Source organism: Molossus molossus, unplaced genomic scaffold, assembly GCF_014108415.1.
Source record: "Molossus molossus isolate mMolMol1 unplaced genomic scaffold, mMolMol1.p scaffold_m16_p_23, whole genome shotgun sequence".
NCBI lineage: Eukaryota > Metazoa > Chordata > Mammalia > Chiroptera > Molossidae > Molossus > Molossus molossus.
The window spans coordinates 1,821,298-1,841,972 of NW_023425359.1; the positions used below are offsets into that span (position 1 = coordinate 1,821,298).

Below are 20,675 nucleotides of genomic sequence, written 5' to 3' on the forward strand. Positions count from 1 at the left end.
TACTATAGTCACATTCCATGACAAGGCAGATGACATAATTACTATGCTGGTGGTGACAGCCATTGCATTTATTCTTCACATCTAAGCAGAGTGCCTCACACCTATTTCTCAGAAATCCTGGCCTTTTTAACAATACTACTTGGAATCAATTACATGCATCTTTGATGTCTCTGCCTGTTCCTCCCTCCACCCTAAGAAAACAAAGCAGGATTCTAGTCCAGAGCAGAGCCAGGTTGCAGCCCCCATGGTGATGGCATCTCTGACAAGGTCAAACTTGGTGCTCATTCCAACAGAAGAAATAATCTGCTGGTCGCCCCCAGTAAACCCTCAGGACATTACAGGTCTATGTCTTATCTCTAAGTTCTGAGAAAACACTACACAGTGAATCCTTGTGAAAAAAAACTTTTTTCTAACACTGGGAAGTATTTGAGATCAACACACAGTTCCTCAGGGCAATCTCTAGATACGTCCATATTATGATGCCATGTATTAAATGTTTGTGTCCCCCCAAATTCCTAAACTGAGGCCTCAATCCCCAGTGTGCCAGTGTTAGAAGTGGGGGTGGGGAGGACTTGGGAGGTGACTGGGGCATGAGGGTGGAGCCTCCGTGAGCGGGGTTAGTGCTCTTGCAGGAAGAGACACCAGAGCGGATCTGTCCCGGCCACGCGCTCACAGCCAGAAGGCAGCCCTGTGAACCAGGGAGAGGGCTCTCACCAGAATCTCACATGCTGACACGCTGACCTCGGACACCCCAGCCTGTGAGAAATGAATTTATGCTGAGCCCCAGTCTGTGGTGTTCTGTTATGGCAGCAGAGCTGGCTTCCAGTGGATCCCAGCAACACAAAGTTGTTGCGGTGTTGCTGTGTTGCCAGACCAGTACAGGAAACCTCAGTAGCTGGTTAACAGCCTGTATGGGGAGAGGCTTCTGCTCACCCAGCGGGTCCTTTTGGTTGTGAGTGGGGATATGTGTGAATAAAGGAGTAATCTAACAGCAAGTCCCTCTCTGAATTTTATTTATTTATTTAATTTATTTTATTCCTCACCTGAGAATATTTTTCTATTTATCATTAGATAGAGTGGGAGGGAGGGAGGGAGAGAGAGAGACAGAGATAATCATCTATGTGATAGAGCCACATCGACTGGTTGCCTCCTGCATAACCCCAATCAGGGCCAGGGATAAACAGCAACCGCCTCTCTGAATTTTATCCTCACCCAAGAACATGTTTTCATTTTGTGTTCAGAGAGAGTGGGAGGGAGACAGAGGAAGAGAGAGAGAGAAACATCGATGTGAAAGGGACACATCGAGTGGCTGCCTCCCGCACGACCCAACCAGGGCCGGGGACAAACTGCAACCGAGGTACGTGCCCTTAGGGGGAACTAAACCCAGGCCTCTCTGGACCGCAGGCTGACACTCTAACCACTGAGAAAACTAGCCAGGGAGCCTCTTTGAATTTTAAAGTGTCCAAAATAGCCCTGGCCAGTTTGGCTCAGTGGTTGCAGCATCGGCCTGTGGACCAGAGAGTCCTGGGTTCAGTTCCCGCTAGGGGCAGGTACCAAAAAAAATAAAATAAAGTGTCCAAAATAATGGATTCCTTACTGTTTACTATCATCAGCATAAAAGTTTTTTTTTTTTCCATATCAGAAGTTGATTGCACACTGAGAGGTAAATCTCAGATGCTTGAAAGAGAGTTTTAATATTTCCAAGTTAACCTAAGTAAGAGCTGTTACTAGATGGTCTTCACCACTGGAAGAGCAAAGCCCTCACTTAGCTTGTTTAGAATGACCCAGATCCGACCTGGACCTCGACTTTACCAAACCCTTTCAATAGGCTGGTATATGTCCTATCTGACTCTGATCACCTTTGTTTTGATAGACCCCAATTTTCCACAAAGTCATAATTCCGTCATTGTACAAATTCACCAAAAGAGTAATTTATCTGGTGATAGAAGCTAGTGAATCACTCAAGAGGTTTCTGGGACTTAGTTAGAGGTAAAAGATGAACACGAGTAGGTTCTAGCCCCAGAAGGTTCTAGAAAGTCAGTGGCATCTCTGGAGAGGAAGCACGGGGCTGAGAGTCAGGAAACGATGTCTCTGGCTGAGCTGCCCTCAGCACTAACGAGCTGGGCCATCCTGGGCAAGAGCACACTTGGCAAGAGCACACTTGCCGGCCTGTGGCCCAGGCACATGATGGTGCTGCCACACCCACGGCATGTCATCGTCACCCGTTTGGCTACCCTCTGACAGGGCGGTAAGGGTGTTTGAGAAACAGAGAGAGGACGCTTCTCAGGAATTATCAGGGCAACTGGACGGCCACAGTGCCCCTAACCAAACACCCTCTCGAAGTGAAGGAGTCTGTTTCTTTTTCAAAGGCATCTTTCGTTTTCTTGTTTCATGTTCTACTTTGATTTAATTCAAAGATTTTTCTTTTATCTGATACCTGTTCTGGAATTATTCATTTACAACCCCCTTTCTTTGAATTTATTTCTAAACTTGATTATAGAAAATTTTCATCTGAATCATTTAATTTCTAAAGGATGAACATTTCTGGTTGACCAGAAAATGAAGTGTTGGACTAAACTGTAAAGCAGCCAAGTTGGGAGTGAGGAAGAGCGAGCGACCTGGCGTCCAACCAGCCAGACTCCCACAGCAACGCCTCTGGGCTCCGGCGGGTCAAATGACGGCATTTCTATTTATTATTTTTTTAGGGATTAAGTAAAAGACAAACAAATATAAAACAACAAAACCCAAAACAATAAACACAAAAAACAACACTCCATAGACACAGACAACAGCATGGAGACTATCGTAACACCACTAAGCATCTTCAGACGCCCTCCCTTGGACCCCACCAGATTTTGCTCTTTTTCAATTAAAAAATTTTTTTTTTATTAATTTATTTTTGTTATAGATGTTTCTCTTTTCCCCCCCATTGACACCCTCCTCCCAATACTCACCTCTCCTGCCTCTTTTTCAATTTTAAGCCTTTGTTTTTCAGGTAGCAATTGTTTCTCTTACTTTGTTAATTCGGAAATTTTTACTACATAAAAAATTTTAAATGCAGTCAAAACTTTTACTTCTTGAACTGGGTTTTGTGGTATAGTTAGCCTTTCCAAACTCATGTTATAAAACATCTGCTCTGCTCTGGCTGGTTTGGCTCAGCGGTTGGAGTGTCAGCTTGCGGAACAGAGTCCCAGGTTTGATTCCCGCTAGGGACACGTACCAAAAGAAAAAACAAAATCTGCTCCCATTTTCCTAGTAATTTTATAGATTTGTTATATTTAAATCTTTAATCCAAGTTATGTACTGAAATGTGCTCCTAAAACTCAGATGTTAAAGCCATAACCCCCAATGTGACTTTTTTGAAGGTAGTGCCTTCAGGGTGGTAAGAAAGGCTAAATGAGGTCATAAGGGTGAGGCCCTAATGCTATAGGACTGGGTATGTTTACAAGAGGAGGAAACACTAGAAAGCTCTCTCTTTAAATGAGCACAAGGGACAGGCTGTCTGCAACCAAAGGAGGAGATCTCACCAGAGGGCAACCCTGTGGGCACCTTGATCTCAGACTTCTGGTCTCCAGACTGGTGAGAAAATACATTTCTGTTGTTTAAGCCACACTGTCCGTATTCTGTTGAGGCAGCCTGGGAGGACTAATACAACCCATACGAAATTTATCTGGATAAAATTAGTGATGTATGCAGCCTTATTTATTTTCCAAAGTGCTAGCAATTCCCAGCAACATTTACTAACAATCTGTTATCACTGATTTGAGATGCCACTTGGATCATAGTCCAGATTCCCACATGCTTGGGTCTGTTAGGGACTTCCCATTCTGTTCTACTGATCTGTCTACTGCTAAAGGAGTGTCATAAATCTTTAAATACTATGATGTTATAACACATTTTCATTCTTGGGAAGAAAATTCTACAAATCTTCCTCATCAAACACTCATACTCATTTTTTTTTTTTTTTTTTTTAAAAACTTCTTGGATACTCTCATGCATTTATTTATCTAATTGAATTTTAGAATAATTGAAAGTTTGCTTTCTTCAAAAACAGAAATAGAATTTTGATTCGATTTGCACTAAGTTTATATGTTAATTTAAAGAACATAGACATTTTTGCAATATCGACTCTATTTAAGAACACAGTATTGTCCTTTTTCTCAAGTCTTCCTTTATGCCCTTTTATGCTTTGAGTGCTTTTAAAATATATGTCTTATACATTTATACATTGCATTTTCAAAATCACTTTCATTGTTTAAGAGATGGTTTTAAAAAATTACTCAGGTCTGTATTTTATTCTCCACCATTGCCACCATTAATTTAAAATATATATTTTTTCTTTATTGATTTTTAGAGAGAGAAGAATGGAGAGGGAGAGAGCGATAGATAGAACCATCGATGAGAGAGAACCTTGACTGGCCACCTCCTGCATGACCCCCACTGGGAATTGGGCCCATAACCTGGGCATGTGCCCTGACTAGGAATTGAACCGGTGACCTCTTGGTACATGGGTCAATGCTCAACCAGTGAGCCACACCTGTTGGGCAGCCACCATTAATTTCATTGTAAATGGTTAAGGAATGTGGCATGAGCCATTTCTACGTTTTAGAATATACTGAAGTGTTCTATGAGTGCTATGTTCTTGGTAAGTTTCTGGATAAAATTTTACATATATATGTGTACACACACACACACACACACACACACGACAAAAGGCAAAAGACAAACAGATATTGATAAATAAAATTAATAAGGTTGATGTAATATAGTTTATATGTTAATTTTATTTATCAATATATGCCTACTTGCCTTTTGTCTAGCTTATCCAACAAAGACTGGAAAACACATACTAGACTCTTACCCTACTTGTCAATTTTTCCTGACATTTCCCCATATTTTGCATTGTGTATTTTTGATATTAGTGGATCATATGGTAAAACTATGTTCAACTTTGTAATAAAGTTCCACACTGCCTTCGAGAGTGTTTGCACCATTTGCTTCCCATCAGCAATGAGCGTTCTTGTTGCTTTGCATCCTCACCAACATTCCGTGTTTTGCATTTTCACCATTCCAGGTGTGTAGTGGTAGCTCATTGTTATTTTAATTTGTAATTCTCTAGTGATATATGATGTCAAAAATCTTTTCATATGCTTCTTTACCATCTGCACCTTCTTTGGTGAGGTGTTCGGATCTTTTGCCTTTTTAAAAATGGGGTTGTTTTCTCATTGCTGAGTTTTAAAAGTCCTTTGTACATTTTGGATATCAGTCCTTTATCAAATATGTGTTTGCAAAGATTTTCTCCCAGTCTGTGGCTTGTCTTTTCATACCATTAATAGTGTCTTCCACAAAAATTTTAATTTGAATGAAGTCTAGATCATCAATTTTTTCTTTTGTGGATTGTGATTTTGGTGTTATAGTTAAAGACACTCACCATCAAACCTGCATTCACCTAGATTTTCTCCCATGCTATCTTCTAGAAGTTTTAGAGTATTGTCTTTTACATTTAGGCCTAAGATTTATTTATTTGTTAATCCTCACCTGAGGATATTTTTCCATTGATTTTTAGATAAAGTGGAAAGGAGGGAGGGGAAGAGAGAGAGAAAGGAACATCGATATGAGAGAGACATCAATTTGGTTGCCTCCCACATGACCCCAACCAGGCTGGGGATCGAACCTGCAACACAGGTACGCACCCTTGACTGGGAATCAAACCCACTCTAAATACTGAGCCAAACCAGCCAAGGCTATGATTTATTCTGAGTTAGTTTTTTGTGAAGGATGTAAGGTCTGTGGCTAGATTATTTTCGTTTTTTACTGTGGATGTGTTGAAAAGATTATCCTTTCTCCATTGTTTTGTCTTTGGTCCTTTGTCAAAGACCAGTGAACTATACTTAGTGGGTCTATTTTAGGGCTATCTATTCTATTCCATTGAGCTGTCTACTCTTTTGCCAGTATCATTGTTTTGATTACAGTAGCTTTATAGTAAGTCTTAAAGTCAAGTAGCATCAGTCTGTCAACTTTATCTTCTCCTTCAATATTGTGCTGGCTATTGTGGGTTTTTTGACCTCTCCATATAAACTTAAGAATCAGTTTGTCAATATTAACAATATAATTTGCTGGGGTTTTACTGGGATTGTGCTGAATCTATAGATCAAGTTGGGAAGAATTGACACCTTACTAATACTGAATCCTCCTATCCATGAACATGGAATATCTCTTCATTTATTTAGATTTTCTTTGATTTTGTTCACAAGTTTTGTAGTCTCTCAGATATAGATCTTGTATATTACTTTCAGCCTGAGTCATTTTATTTTTGGTTAATGTCTAATGCAAAATATATTCTGTTTTTTAATTCAATCTGAGAGCCCGGCCAGTGTGGCTCAGTGGATTGAGCGTCATCCCATGCACCAAGAGGTCACCAGTTTGATTCCATGCCCAGGTTGCAGGCTCAATCCCCAGTGGGAGGCATGTAGGAGACAGCCAACTGATATTTCTCTCTCATTGATGTTTCTATCTCTCCCTCTCCCTTCTCTCTCCAAAAATAATAAAAAAAGAACATATTTAAATGAAGTCTGAGAATCTTAGTACTTATTATTAAGAAAGATATATTTGGTATAGCTTCTGTTGTTTTATTTTTGCCTTTTTAATTTTTATAGTCTCTTGTTTTCTAGTTTATGGTTTCCTTCCATGTGAAAAACTATTTGTAACATATAATGTGCAAGAAAGTTACTAGTCAATAAGAAAAAGGTAAGTACCACAGTAGAAAATGGGGCCATGGGAAGGAACAGGCAATTCACAAAAGAATTTAACATATGAAGTTAGTTTAACCACACGAGTCAAGGAAACACATGTCAAAATAATGAGGCATCAACACAGAAAGGCGTGGCATGGAGTGAAGAGTGAAGTCTCAGGAGCCAGGTTCCCTGGTTTCCTACCCCGGCTGCCATCACCTTCTAGCTGCCTGATCTTGGGCAAGTACTTAATCTGGAGGAACCTCAGTTTCCTCCTCTGTAAAGTGGGAATGTTAGTAGCACCTACTTAGAGCACTGTTATGAGAATTGAGCAAATTTAATTAAAAATTTTCAGAACAGCAGATAGTAGGCACTCGATCAGTGTTGCTCATTCTTATTACTATTATTATTATCTACCAAATCTGTATGGCTTAAAAAACAGCACTGGGAAGAGTTTGGGGAACAGACACCTCACACTGCTGATGAGACTACAAACTGGTATCACTTTTCATAGAGAAACTTGATACTGATTCAAATACTTCAGAACACAGCCTTTGACCAAGCAATTTTCAGTCTGTAGGAATTTGTCCTAAGGGAACAATCAGATATGTGCAAGTTCTATCTACCAGTGTGTTTGCTGTAGTGCTTTTGAAAAAAATAATACAGAATGCCCTGGCTGGTTTTGCTCAGTGGTTAGAGCATTGGCCCATGGACCGATGAGTTGTGAGTTTGGTTCCAGTCAAGGGCACGTGCCTCGTTTCGGTTTGTCCCCGGTTGGGGTTGTGCGGGAGGCAACTAGTCAACGTGTCCCTCTCACATCCATATTTCTCTCTTTCTCTTTCTCTCCCTCCCTTCCACTCTATCTGAAGAGAAATAGAAAAATATCCTCGGGTGAGGATTAAGAACAATTGGAAATAATGAAAATGTCCAAGGATAGGAGACCAGGTTAAATAAATTATTGTACGTTAGATGACTGAGTAAAGAGATATTTTAAAATGACATTTTAGGACAGTATTTATGGGCCTGGATATGTAATCACAATATAATGCTCAAAGAAAAATCAGTTCACAAAATATAATGAGTGTACATTATAACCACAATTTTATAAAAAGAAAAATATGTAAACAATTAGATGGAAAAACATGAAAATGTACTGGCTAAAGATCATTTAAATTTTCTTCTTTATACTTTTCTATGTTTTCCAAAATTTTCTAAAATAAGTGTCATTTTTATGAACAGAGGAGTAGCACTCTCTTTTTTTAAAATCCTCACTGAGGACATTTTTGCATCTATGTTCAGAGTGGGAGGGAGAGAAGGAGGAAGAGAGAGAGAGAGAAACATCAAGTGAGAGAGATGCATCGACTGGTTGGGGCTCTGCTGCCCGCACAGCCCCAACTGAGGCCCACCTGTCTGCCTGCCACCGAGCAGCCCGCACAACCCCAACTGGGGCCCACCTGTCCGCCGGCCACCGAGCAGCCCGCACAGCCCCAACTGGGGCCCACCTGTCCACCTGCCACCGAGGTATGTGCCCTTAGCGGGAACCGAACCCGGACTCTCTGGTCCACGGGCCGACGCTCTAACCGCTGAGCCAAGCAGGCCAGGGCGGGAGTGGCATTCTCAAAAGGAGAACTGAAGTCCTGGAGAAGGGGGTCTGCGCTCCCGTCCCTGCAGGCGGCGGGGGTTCTGCTCCTGCTGACTCACGCGTGGTTTGTAAGAGCACCCAGAGTACGTGGAGTGTGTGTAAGACAGATCCTGGACATTATAAACTCAGTCTCTGGGTCCTTGTGTTTCCTGCCTGAAATACTTTTTGACTATGGATTCCCTTTTCTGTGAAGCACCAAATGATAAAAACTCAGTGTCAAAGAGTAAATGGAATGTTCTTTTTACCCTAAAGCGATTTTCCCTTTTCAAATTGTTTTCCCCAAATTTTCCTTAACTTTTGTGGAGGAGTGTGCACTGTCCTCGTTCTCAGGACATCACGTCTTTTCCTTGGGCACCACCTGTCCGCCCAGGCTCCTCTCAGCGCCTGCTTCCCGTGCCCGACTTTCTCCTTCCTTTCTTCCTTCCTCTAGGTAATCCTCCGGAAGGTAGTTTTAGAGAGAGTGGAAGGGACGGAGGGAGGAGGACGAGGACGAGGACGAGGACGAGGAGGAACAGGAGGAGAGAGCGAGAGCGAGAGCGAGAGAGAGAGAGAGAGAGAGACATCGATGTGAGAGAGACACATCGATTGGTTGCCTCCTACACGCGTATTGACTGGGGACAGGGATTCAACCTGCAACCCAGGTACAGGGCCCTTGACTGGGAATCCAACCCATGACTCTTTGGTGCATGGGCTGGAACCACACTGGCCAGGCACAGGGCTTTCACCTTTAGCACACACATTACCCGCCCCAGATTTGAGTAGTCTACAGAAGACGGGCTGATACAGAACAGCTTGATCTATCAGTCAACAGTCAGCGAGTAAAGCCTGTGTTGACACAATCTCAGCCTAATGGCCGCCCCTTTACAGATTGCTAGCACATCCCACAGATGTCTGAGTGTCCCAGCAGGGCGGGCAAACGAGGGCTGGCCACAGCTGCCTGGCCAGTTCTCAGCAAGCCTGGCAGCTCTTTCCAGGTCCCTGGCTGAGAGCTCCTGGTTTGCTTAAGGTGTCAGTCCACATCCCGAGCTCACAGGACTGGCCCAATGTCAGCAATCCCCTTTCCTCATGGCAGGAGAACCAGGCCCTCTAGGCGATTCCAAATGGGAGAGGTGGCCCCCAGAAGCCCTGCTGGAGCCTGTCACCTGGCCCGCTCCCACCTCTGTGCCTCTCTCACAGGACAACCTCTCTGCAGCTGAACTCTTGGGCTGCACAGGCGGCACACCTGTCCGCCTGCCTCCTGCACGGCTCAGCTTGCATCTGCCGATGGCCCGGCCAATTCTCCCTACTTGTTGGTCATGTCACATAGGTACTTTCCTGATAGAACTGCATATTGCCTGAGTCCCTAACGAGTAAGAAAAAGCGTAAGGCTATAGGTATTCTTTTCCTGAGGAAAGAACAGATTCACACTTTTTAGAAGCTGATACTGGTTCTCAGCGAGGAGCACCAACTCTTGTTGGGAAATGCCCTGGAGAGCTTCCAGGCAGGATGGAGAAGAGTGTGTGTTTGCTGGGGGAGCAGGTGGGCCCTTGGGAAGAGGGCTGAGTCGGGGGGGTACTCAAACGCTGACTGATGAGGCTGGGGGCACAGATGGTGCTGGGGCTGTGTGTGGAGGGCTCTGAGCCTGCCTATGGCTGGGGCTGGCTGTGGGTCATGTGCTGCAAAGGCTCCTGCCCTCCTCCTCCCACAGAATCTGGAATAAAGTCTACATCCGTACTAGTGCTTTTGTGTAAATGATGCTTTGGGGGCACAAATGGGACCTCAGGATGATAGTGAGTATTTTGGCTACATTTTCCCTCCACATACTGCTGACACCTCTCTGAGTTCACACTATTACTTTTTATTACCTTTGCAACCCAAACAACTGCTTAATACAATTATCTTTTCCCTCTCTCTATGGTAACAGACCTCCCTTTCATTCTCATGAGTTGTGAACTGCTTCTTTCCTCCCTCCCTCCTTCTATCCTTCCTTCCTCCTTCCTTTTCCCCTCCTTCCCTCCTTCTCTCCATCCCACCATGTTAGACACTCTCCTCTGAGCACCTAAAACACAAAGCCTGGAGGGGCTTCTGCAGTTGGCTGCACACATGCCGGCCATGGGCCCCTTTCTGCTTCTGTCCCCTGGGTCCCCATCTGTGGAGCTTCCACCTGGGAGCCAGCTCTGTGGAACTAATTGCACTGATTTCTTCTGAAGCCTCCAGCTGTTCCCCTGCAGCTCAGTGCCCTGTCCAGGGCCCAGGGCACAGTCCCTTTTCTGCAGGCTCCCATGCGGCCAGCCTGTCCGCTTCTCCCTCCATCTGGATCTGGCTCTTCGTCCCAGCACTGCTCCTCTCCTCCGTGCGCGTGGCTTCCCTCTGCTACTCACAGCCCAGGCTCCCTGCCCTTTTTTTTTCTTTATTAATTTTTAGAGAGAGAGGAAGGGAGAGGAGAGAGAGATAGAAACATCAATGAGAGAGAACATCGACTGGCCACCTCCTGCATGCCCCCCACTGGGGATCGGGTCCACAACCTGGGCATGTGCCCTGACCGGGAATCGAACCAGTGACCTCTTGGTGCAGGGGTCGACGCTCATCCACTGAGCCACACTGGCTGGGTACCAGGCTCCCTTTTCCTTCTTCCTTCCCTGCAGTGACCTCTCACGCACCCAGAAAGCCAGCTTCCTCCCTCTGATGACTCTTCTCCTTGAGGTCCTTAACAATGTCATTGTGGAATGTCCTTGAGAGGTTCCTCTATTTCTGCACCCCTCCTTTATTGTCTGGCTAGTTGACACCAACACGCACCTTTTTTTCTCTCCCAAGATTTGCACCAAATAGGTTTCCCACCAAAGCCACAGCCCTGAAGTGAAGGGTATCTAGTGACTAAAACCATGTGTGAGCGTCACACCCACTGGGACGACTGTAATATAAAACGAACAAGCAGAAAATAACAAATGTTGGTGCAGATGTGGAGAAACAAACCCCTGTGCGTCTTTGCAGGGCACTAAAATGCTGTGGCCTCTATGGAAACCAGTGTGGCGGTTCCTCAAAAAGTTGAACACAGACTTCCTGTGTGATCCAGCAATTCCACTGCTAGGCTACATCCCACGGACGGAAGGCAGGACTCAAACACTCGCATGCCTGTTCAAAGCAGCACCATTCACAACAAGCAGAGATAAAACGAGCCGATGTGTCACAGAAAAATAAATAAAACGTGGCCTCTCCATACAATGGAATTTTACTCAGCCACAAGAAGGAAGGAAATAATGACCCTGCTACAAGGTGGATGAACCCTGAAGACATGCTAAATGAAATAAGCCAAACACTAAAGGACCAATACTGCATGATTCCACTCACACAAGGTACCTAGAATAGACAGACTCATAGAGACAGAAAATACAACAAAGGCTTCAGGCTGGGGCATTTGTGTTTAACAAGAAGAGTTTCAGTTTGAAATAATGAACACGTTCTAAGGCTGGACGGTGGTGACGGCTGCACACCACTGCACTGCACTGTGTCCCCTCCTTGACTCCAACATGGGCAGGCCACTTTCTGGACATGTCTCCTGCCTCTGGGGGTGTGCACTTCCAAGCCCCAGGGGAAGGGAGTGACTACCCTATGGTGGCAGGAACTGGCTCTGTGGCCGTAACTGGAGCATGAAGGAGGTTGCAGTGAGGGGGTCTCTAGGAGGGACTGCTTGCTCTTCCAACAGTGGCTCCAGGAGTCACCCACTGCCCCATGGATTCTGTCATTTTTTAAATCCCAGATGGCTGGTGAGCCCCTGGTTTTGTATACACAGACCATAGAAACAGGACTTAGGTTTGCAGGTGACGGGGCTCCAACCCCATTATAGTCAACAAACCTAAACAGCATTTTAGAGCCTCCTGTCTGCTTCCAAGTGGCACCTGGACAAGAGGTGGCTTCACCTTGCTTCAGTCTTCTCAGAGGAAGGGACCTATGCTCCCCACAGGAGGTGGCTGGCCCCTTCCTGCATTTTCCCCAAAGGAGTATCTGACAAACGCAGTGCATGGCTCTATGCTTCAATCCCCCAAGCACCGTCATAATATCCAGTGGTGTCTGACCTCCAAGTCACTCGATCGGGCAAAAACTATGACTAATCTTGCTGAACTCTTTCCTGCTCATTGGCATGCCAGGGGAACTAAGCAGAGCTGTGAGGACCAGCCTACTTCTGGAGACTCCTCATGGAGTTCTCGTGCACTGTGGGCACACTCGGAACGCTGGAGCAAACATCAGCTGTGACTGTTACAGCCACCAAGCTCTGCTGGGTGACACACCAACACCTTCCTAGCCTTGGACGTGGGAGGACTGCTGTGGGTGGGTGTGGGCAGAGGGCAGGGCTGGGTGCTCACCTTCACCCTGTCCATGCAGGCTTCCATCTTGAGTTGCTCCACGGCCTTGCGGGCCTGTGAGATGCTGGTGGTGCTGTTACTGGACATGCCCTCCTTTATCCCGCAGCCCTGAAACGGACAAAGAGAAAGGGCTGCAGGTGCTGCTTTCCAAAGGCGAGGCACAGCCCTGTCTGCCGCTGACCTTTGGTTTGTCCAGCAGAGCCTTTGGGAGACACTGTGTTGGGGTAAGAGGAGTGGCCCGCTGGAGTGACTGTGCATTTGTTTGGAAAGACTCTCAGCTTGGGAGAGGGAGCAGCAGGTCACAGATGGTCCCAGTCACTCTGCTGCCCCCATGACTGTTAGTAATACCTTATCATTTGTACAGCGATTTCTTAGAAATAAGTCATTCATTCCTCCAGCAGCCCATGAAATTGGAAAAAAATTACGTTTTGTTTTGTAAGTAGAGAAAATTCAAAACTCAGAGAAATTAAGCCAATAGTGAAAGGTCCCATAGCCCACATTTGTGAGCCCAGAACCCAAACTCACAGCTTGGAAGCCGAGCTCAGGGGTCTGCCCACCGGCTCAGGCAGCCTCGCCCAGCAATCTGCAACCCTAAGCACACGTTATCCACGAATAAAAGTGCTTTATTATTCATTTAAAATTTGCTATCAGTCCAAAAGTCTACAGATATTATATTGGGAGTTTGTTTTTAAACCACGAAGTGAGTGTAGTTTAAAAACAAATTCATTGTGCAGGCACACACACGCACAGACTTGCTTTTTCAGAAGGGCAAACAACTTCTTGACAAGCATGTGATGACGCCACATGACCAAGATGTTATCTGTTCCACAAGAAGGAACATGCCCACAGAATGCAAAAGCACTCAGAGGAGGCCTCGTCACCCAGCCTGAGCACTGGGGACGGGTCACACAGGGGACATGACTCCCAAGGACACACAGGGAGGTCTGAGGAGGCTCGGCCAGTGCCTCGGTGTGCAAGCCACCTGGGTTTGCTCCCGCACATGCCAATTCTCTGGCCCAGAGGAGGCATGACGGCAGCTGCATTTGTCCAGACAACTTAAGAAAAGAGTTTCTTATTATAAGACACAGACCTGCCGCCTAAGCCCGAGTTTAATAGGTGCGTCTTCTGTCCTGGCTCGGGACTTCCACTCAACAGGAAGAGAAGAGTCAGGAGGAGTTGGGGGTTTGAATGGAGGAAAAGCAGCCCTTACCCACCACTCACCGTACAGAAGTGTGCTAGCGTGTCCAGGAGCGAGTGTCTCTGTGCGCCGTGTGCCGTGTGCCGTGCCTGCGAGGCTGCGCTCTGCGGAAGTCTGCGTGATGTGCGTCGGCGTCCCTGTGCGTGCTCGTGCCCGTGGGACTGTCGTCCGCGGAGGTGTGCGTGCTCGTGCCCATGGGACTGTCCTCCGCGGAAGTGTGCGTGATGTGCGTCAGCATCCATGTGCGTGCTCGTGCCCGTGGGACTGTCCTCCGCAGAAGTGTGCGTGCTCGTGCCCGTGGGACTGGCCTCCATGGAAGTGTGCGTGACGTGCATCTGCATCTGTGTGTCGTGATTCTGGGGACTGTCCTCTGCGGAGGTGTGCGTGATGTGCATCTGCGTCCGTGTGCGTGCTCGTGCATGTGGGATTGTCCTCCGCGGGTGTGCCTGCTCGTCCCCGTGGGACTGTCCTCCGAGGAAGTGTGCATGATGTGCGTCTGCGTCCGTGTGTCGTGATCCTGGGGGCTGTCCTCTGTGCAGGTGTGTCGTTCTTGTGGGGCTGTCCTCTGCAGAGTTGTGCGTGATCCTGGGGGCTGTCCTCTGCCCCCAGGTGTCTGTGATGTGCGTCTGCGTCTGTGTGTCGTGGATCCTGTGGGGCTGTGCTCTACGGAGGAGTGCGTGACGTGCATCTGCATCCGTGTGTCATGATCCAGTGTGGCTGTCCTCTGCGGAGGTGTGCGTGATGTGCGTCTGTGTCCCTGTGCACGCTCGTGGCTGTGGGACTGTCCTCCGCGGAAGTGTGCGTGATGTGTGTCGGTGTCCTTGTGCACGCTCGTGGCTGTGGGACTGTCCTCCGCGGAAGTGTGCGTGATGTGTGTCGGTGTCCTTGTGCACGCTCGTGGCTGTGGGACTGTCCTCCGCGGAAGTGTGCGTGATGTGTGTCGGTGTCCTTGTGAGTGCTCGTGCCTGTGGGACTGTCCTCCGCGGAAGTGTGCGTGATGTGTGTCGGTGTCCTTGTGAGTGCTCGTGCCTGTGGGACTGTCCTCCGCGGAAGTGTGCGTGATGTGTGTCGGTGTCCTTGTGAGTGCTCGTGCCTGTGGGACTGTCCTCCGCGGAAGTGTGCGTGATGTGTGTCGGTGTCCTTGTGCGTGTTCGTGCCTGTGGGACTGTCCTCCGCGGAAGTGTGCGTGATGTGTGTCGGTGTCCTTGTGAGTGCTCGTGCCTGTGGGACTGTCCTCCGCGGAAGTGTGCGTGATGTGTGTCGGTGTCCTTGTGCGTGTTCGTGCCTGTGGGACTGTCCTCCGCGGAAGTGTGCGTGATGTGCATCGGCGTCCCTGTGCGTGCTCGCGCCTGTGGGACTGTCCTCCGTGGAAGTGAGCCAGTGTCCTTGTGCGTGTTCGTGCCTGTGGGACTGTCCTCCGCGGAAGTGAGCCAGTGTCCTTGTGCGTGTTCGTGTCTGTGGGACTGTCCTCCGCGGAAGTGTGCGTGATGTGTGTCGGTGTCCTTGTGCGTGTTCGTGCCTGTGGGACTGTGCTCCGCGGAAGTGTGCGTGATGTGTGTCGGTGTCCTTGTGAGTGCTCGTGCCTGTGGGACTGTCCTCCGCGGAAGTGTGCGTGATGTGTGTCGGTGTCCTTGTGCACGCTCGTGGCTGTGGGACTGTCCTCCGCGGAAGTGTGCGTGATGTGTGTCGGTGTCCTTGTGCACGCTCGTGGCTGTGGGACTGTCCTCCGCGGAAGTGTGCATGATGTGTGTCGGTGTCCTTGTGCACGCTCGTGGCTGTGGGACTGTCCTCCGCGGAAGTGTGCGTGATGTGTGTCGGTGTCCTTGTGAGTGCTCGTGCCTGTGGGACTGTCCTCCGCGGAAGTGTGCGTGATGTGTGTCGGTGTCCTTGTGAGTGCTCGTGCCTGTGGGACTGTCCTCCGCCGAAGTGTGCGTGATGTGTGTCGGTGTCCTTGTGCACGCTCGTGGCTGTGGGACTGTCCTCCGCGGAAGTGTGCGTGATGTGTGTCGGTGTCCTTGTGAGTGCTCGTGCCTGTGGGACTGTCCTCCGCGGAAGTGTGCGTGATGTGTGTCGGTGTCCTTGTGAGTGTTCGTGCCTGTGGGACTGTGCTCCGCGGAAGTGTGCGTGATGTGTGTCGGTGTCCTTGTGAGTGCTCGTGCCTGTGGGACTGTCCTCCGCGGAAGTGTGCGTGATGTGTGTCGGTGTCCTTGTGAGTGCTCGTGCCTGTGGGACTGTCCTCCGCGGAAGTGTGCGTGATGTGTGTCGGTGTCCTTGTGAGTGCTCGTGCCTGTGGGACTGTGCTCCGCGGAAGTGTGCGTGATGTGTGTCGGTGTCCTTGTGAGTGCTCGTGCCTGTGGGACTGTCCTCCGCCGAAGTGTGCGTGATGTGTGTCGGTGTCCTTGTGCGTGTTCGTGCCTGTGGGACTGTCCTCCGCCGAAGTGTGCGTGATGTGTGTCGGTGTCCTTGTGCGTGTTCGTGCCTGTGGGACTGTCCTCCGCCGAAGTGTGCGTGATGTGTGTCGGTGTCCTTGTGCGTGTTCGTGCCTGTGGGACTGTCCTCCGCCGAAGTGTGCGTGATGTGTGTCGGTGTCCTTGTGAGTGCTCGTGTCTGTGGGACTGTCCTCCGCGGAAGTGTGCGTGATGTGTGTCGGTGTCCTTGTGCGTGTTCGTGCCTGTGGGACTGTCCTCCGCCGAAGTGTGCGTGATGTGTGTCGGTGTCCTTGTGCGTGTTCGCGCCTGTGAGACTGTACTCCGCCGAAGTGTGCGTGATGTGCGTCTGCGTCCCTGTGCACGCTCACTAACGGAGGGAGGAGACCCAACCTCGTTCTCAGCCTTCCTTGCCTGACGCAAGTGAAAAGGACCCTACAATCACGGCCTCAGATCGTGGCCTCCTGTCCCATTCCAGCATCCACCCTTCTCTTCCCTTGTCACCGACTTTGGGCTGTTAGGAGTGGGGGAGGTCAGAGACCATAAGGATGGGTGAGAAGGGTGCTGAGCCAGGATCAGCAGGAGGGAAGAACAGACAGCCACAGGGGAAGGGCAGAGAGGAGGGGGGCTGTGCACTGTGTGGGAGTGTGTGTGTGCATGGGTGTGTGTGTGAGAGAAAGTGGGGGTGTGCATGACAGCGCGAGTGTGGGTATGAGTGTGAATGTGTGCAAGAGTGTGTGTACATGAGGGTGGGTGTGAGTGTAGTGTCAGTGTAGAGAAAATGTTACCAGCGGGACCAGAGCCTGGTCTTACCCGGGACCCACGGGACTGGCTGGCCCTGACTTAGCAGTTTCATCTCCTTTCCTATAGAAGAGAAGCATGTGTCCCCAGTACCTCCTTTCCACACCCAGAATGGCTGAGCTGCGCTCTCCTCTGTGTCCGGGTGGGGGTAGGGCCCCAGCACCTGGAGTGAAACTCACGGACCCTCAGATATCTCACATCCTCTGTTAGTCCTTCCGTCCCCACTACCTGTGTCCCTGCTCAGGCACTGCCCTCTGACCACTGCCTTGGATCCTCCTCTTCAGCCTTGAGGTACCGTGTCTCTCCATACTGTCACCTTAATTACAGCCTTTCCGAGCTCTGGTCACCTCCGCAGGCAGCCTTAATGACAGGACCCAGCACGTGCTCCCAAGACCTGTCTTCTTGCCTTTGTCCCTAAAACCTGACACTGTGCCATCCAGCTCTGCCCCCTCCCTCACACTGAAGGACGCTAAGTGTGGCTGGAGAAACCCCCACGCTGGGGCTGGTGCCCTGACAGCCACAGGCCAGCCTCAGCGGGTCCTCACAGTGGCCGGACCATCTCCCCAGTCGCCAGTCACCTCCCTTCCCTCCTGACGGGTTCAGTCTTCCATTTCCGTCGTTTCTCTCCACCTCTGGCCTCGCATCTGGAGTGGATGATCTCACTTCCACTGAATACACTGGGGCTGCTCAGGCAGAACCTCATTAGCCCCTGTCCCTGACCTCTGTGCCCACCGCACCTTGTCCCCACTCAGCATGGCAGCCACTCACTGCACCAGGGCCTGCTGTTGGCCACCCACTGCTGCTCTCAAGTGCTGTCCCAGCCAGCAGGGCCACCTGCTGCCGCGGGGGCTGAAATGCCACACTCTTACCTCCCTGCCTCCCTGCAGCAGGCCAGAGCGGAGGAGCTTGTCCTCGTCAACGGGACACTCGGGGAAAAGTACAGGGACTTGCAGGAAAGGGTTTTCTCCCTTGTGGAGGCATGAGAGAGGCCCTGGCCTCAGCTGCCTGGTCATACTGACTGCTGGGGACTGACCCAGGGCAAGGTCACAGACCTGGACCACTGTGGGGTGGACCTGGGATGCTCTGCTTCTGGCCCTGAGAGAATGTATTTGAAGCTGGGCCACACTGTGGGAGCACCCCTCACCCAAGGCTCATTCTTCACATGGGAGGACAGTCCCCTCCTGACGGCTCTGCCCCCCACTCACCCAGTGTTCCCCACGATGTCCATGTTCCTGGTGCCTTCTCCTCAGCACATTTATCTCTTTTTCATCACCTTAAAAGCACCACCACCAACAAAGCAGAAGGCCCTCCTGCCCCCAATTTCCACTCCTCAGGAAGGAGGTGAAGAGGCAACTAGAGAGGCCGGTGAAAGGGTGCCTAAGGGACTAGCCACGGGGACGTGGGGCATCGGTGGGGGCAGGTGCTCCTCAGCACACAGACCCCCTTTACAGATGGCACTTATGACCGTGCACTGTGTTGTGTGTGGGTTCACACTCTCTCCCCACGTGTATGGTTACAGCACCTGTGCCCAGACCCAGCCTGTGACCCACAGACCTGGCATCTGCATGCACCCTCCTAGCTGATTTCTGGCAGGTACTGGAGGTGGAGACCCATGTGGCCATGATGTTTCCACTTTCCTGTTCCTCCATGTCACCAAATCACGTTGCAAGGTGTCCCAGGTACCTGCGGGACTCTCAAAATCAGTCCCCTTTCAACTTTCCTGGGGGCCTTGACGATGGTTCTGACAGAGTGAGCTGGGATCTGGTCCTGAGTCTGCAGTGTCAACTGGTCCCAGTTGGTGCTGGTCCATAGCCTACACTTTGAGTAGCCAGGCTCCAATCATTGAATGTTACCACTGGAAGGGAACTCACAGGTCCAGGTCCAATCTCAAGTTTGGAAACATGTTCAGGGTGGTTCAGTAACCGAAGTCTGCCAAACTCTTGAGTGGAAGCATTTCCCTGAAGCTGCTGCCCCCTTGGCCAACCACCCCCCTCGCCACCCAGTGGGGCCTTCGGGGCAGAAACAGGATTTCACCACACACTTGGTCTCCCTGCTGTCCGAGGACAGACCTGCCCTCCGTGATCCTTACCTTGCCTGACTTGGGAGTGAGGTGGCAGGGAGGCTTCCCGTCCCCCAGGTAGGTAAGGTCACCCAGTGAAGTGGCTGGCAAGGGAGGAGGAAATGGGTTTGCCAACTGGAGCTAAAGATGTGGCCCCATGGGAAGGTCCCTGAGCTCCTGACCATCTGGCCAGGCACTTCTTAGTCCCACTTGAATAACGCCCCTGTCCTTTGAGACCGTCCAGATGCCACACTCCTACATGAACTGATGAATGTCTCTTTCATGTATGCATGTGAGTATCTATACCACATCTTGACCCAAGAAGAAAAACGGAAGTGGGGACAAAGAGGAGATGGAATGGAGCTCACTGTGTGCACCCAAGCTACGGCTGGACCACTAACCTGACTCCTGGGTCTATTGAGACCAGGCAGAAAGGACTGGCCCTGTCACCATGTGGTCAGACAGCTCCTTCTCCCCAGCACACTGAACCACTCACACACAGACGGTCCGTGGAGGTTCTGACAGGCTGTACCTTGTGCATAACTCAGTGAGCGGTCAGGGTGGTTGACCCCCAGTGCTGCTGATCTGACTTTTCTCGGGATAGTGTTTAGAATTTCTGGAACTGTGGGCATCACGGTGCCTTTTCAGCCATCTTCCCTAACGTGACATGTCTGCACGAGCTGTTGATGAGTCTCATCTGGTAGAGAGCCAGTCTGTCTCCCTGGGAGATGCCTGAGGGGCAGCTACTGCCAGTGGGCACAGAACCCCCAGCCAGCCTGAAGGTACCAACAGCGGAGACGGATGGCGGGGTGGGGAGTTGGCTGGCCTGCCCTTGTCAGTGAGCTGCTGAAGGGAGCAGAGCTGGCTTCCCGGCGAGGCCCCGCACCCACCCGCGGAGATGGCTTGGGGCGCCTCCCACTGCTGCCCCCACGTGGGGCACGTCCGCTCATGGAGAATGTGAGGTGGCGGGTAACTGGTGAAATGAGCTTGGAGGGGGGTGGGGGGCAATGACAACTGCTGGAGAATGTGATGGTGTGAGCACCTGGCCACAGGTAAAGGATCCTGACAGCGCCCCCCCATCGCTGCCGGGAAGATGCCTGCCCTCAGAGAGAACCGCTCTTACCATTCGTTCGTCCTTACCTGCTGAGAGGTGGCACGGTGACAAGCCTGGGTGGAGGACAGGCTGGAGGTAGCAGCAGCTGACAGTCGTCAGACGAGAGGCTGGCTCAGGGCTCTCGCTGCGAGGCTCTCTCTAAAACCACAACCAGAGATGAGTGATGGGCGCCGCGCAAGCCAGGTGTCCCCCAGATGGCCCGGCTCCCACGGTGCCCTCTGCTCACACTCGGCAGCTGTCTCGGGAAGCCTGGGGACAGTGGTACCAGAGCCCAGGGCAGAAGGTGAGGGAAAGGCAGAAAGGGAGCCCCCAACTGGACACAGCCACAGGCCGCCCCGGGCCTCCCCTGACCTGTGCGCCACAC

The 20,675-nt window shown here is 50.0% G+C and overlaps 1 protein-coding gene across 2 annotated transcripts in view; it reads right to left on the reverse strand.

The window, feature by feature from the left end:
- The window catches only part of GNG4 (G protein subunit gamma 4), a 34,502-nt gene extending 14,068 nt beyond the window's left edge, over window positions 1–20,434 (reverse strand). The window contains exons 1-2 of one of the 2 annotated variants that reach the window (XM_036277628.1): window positions 20,338–20,434; window positions 12,714–12,821 (exon numbers count right to left, since the gene is read on the reverse strand). In XM_036277628.1, the coding sequence (XP_036133521.1) occupies window positions 12,714–12,800 (87 nt within the window). In that variant the 5' untranslated portion in view covers window positions 12,801–12,821; window positions 20,338–20,434. Of the gene's footprint in view, window positions 1–12,713; window positions 12,822–13,238; window positions 13,275–20,337 lie in introns of those variants that run through there. The other variant, XM_036277629.1, reaches the window with a different exon arrangement.
- Between the last annotated feature and the right edge of the window lie 241 nt (window positions 20,435–20,675).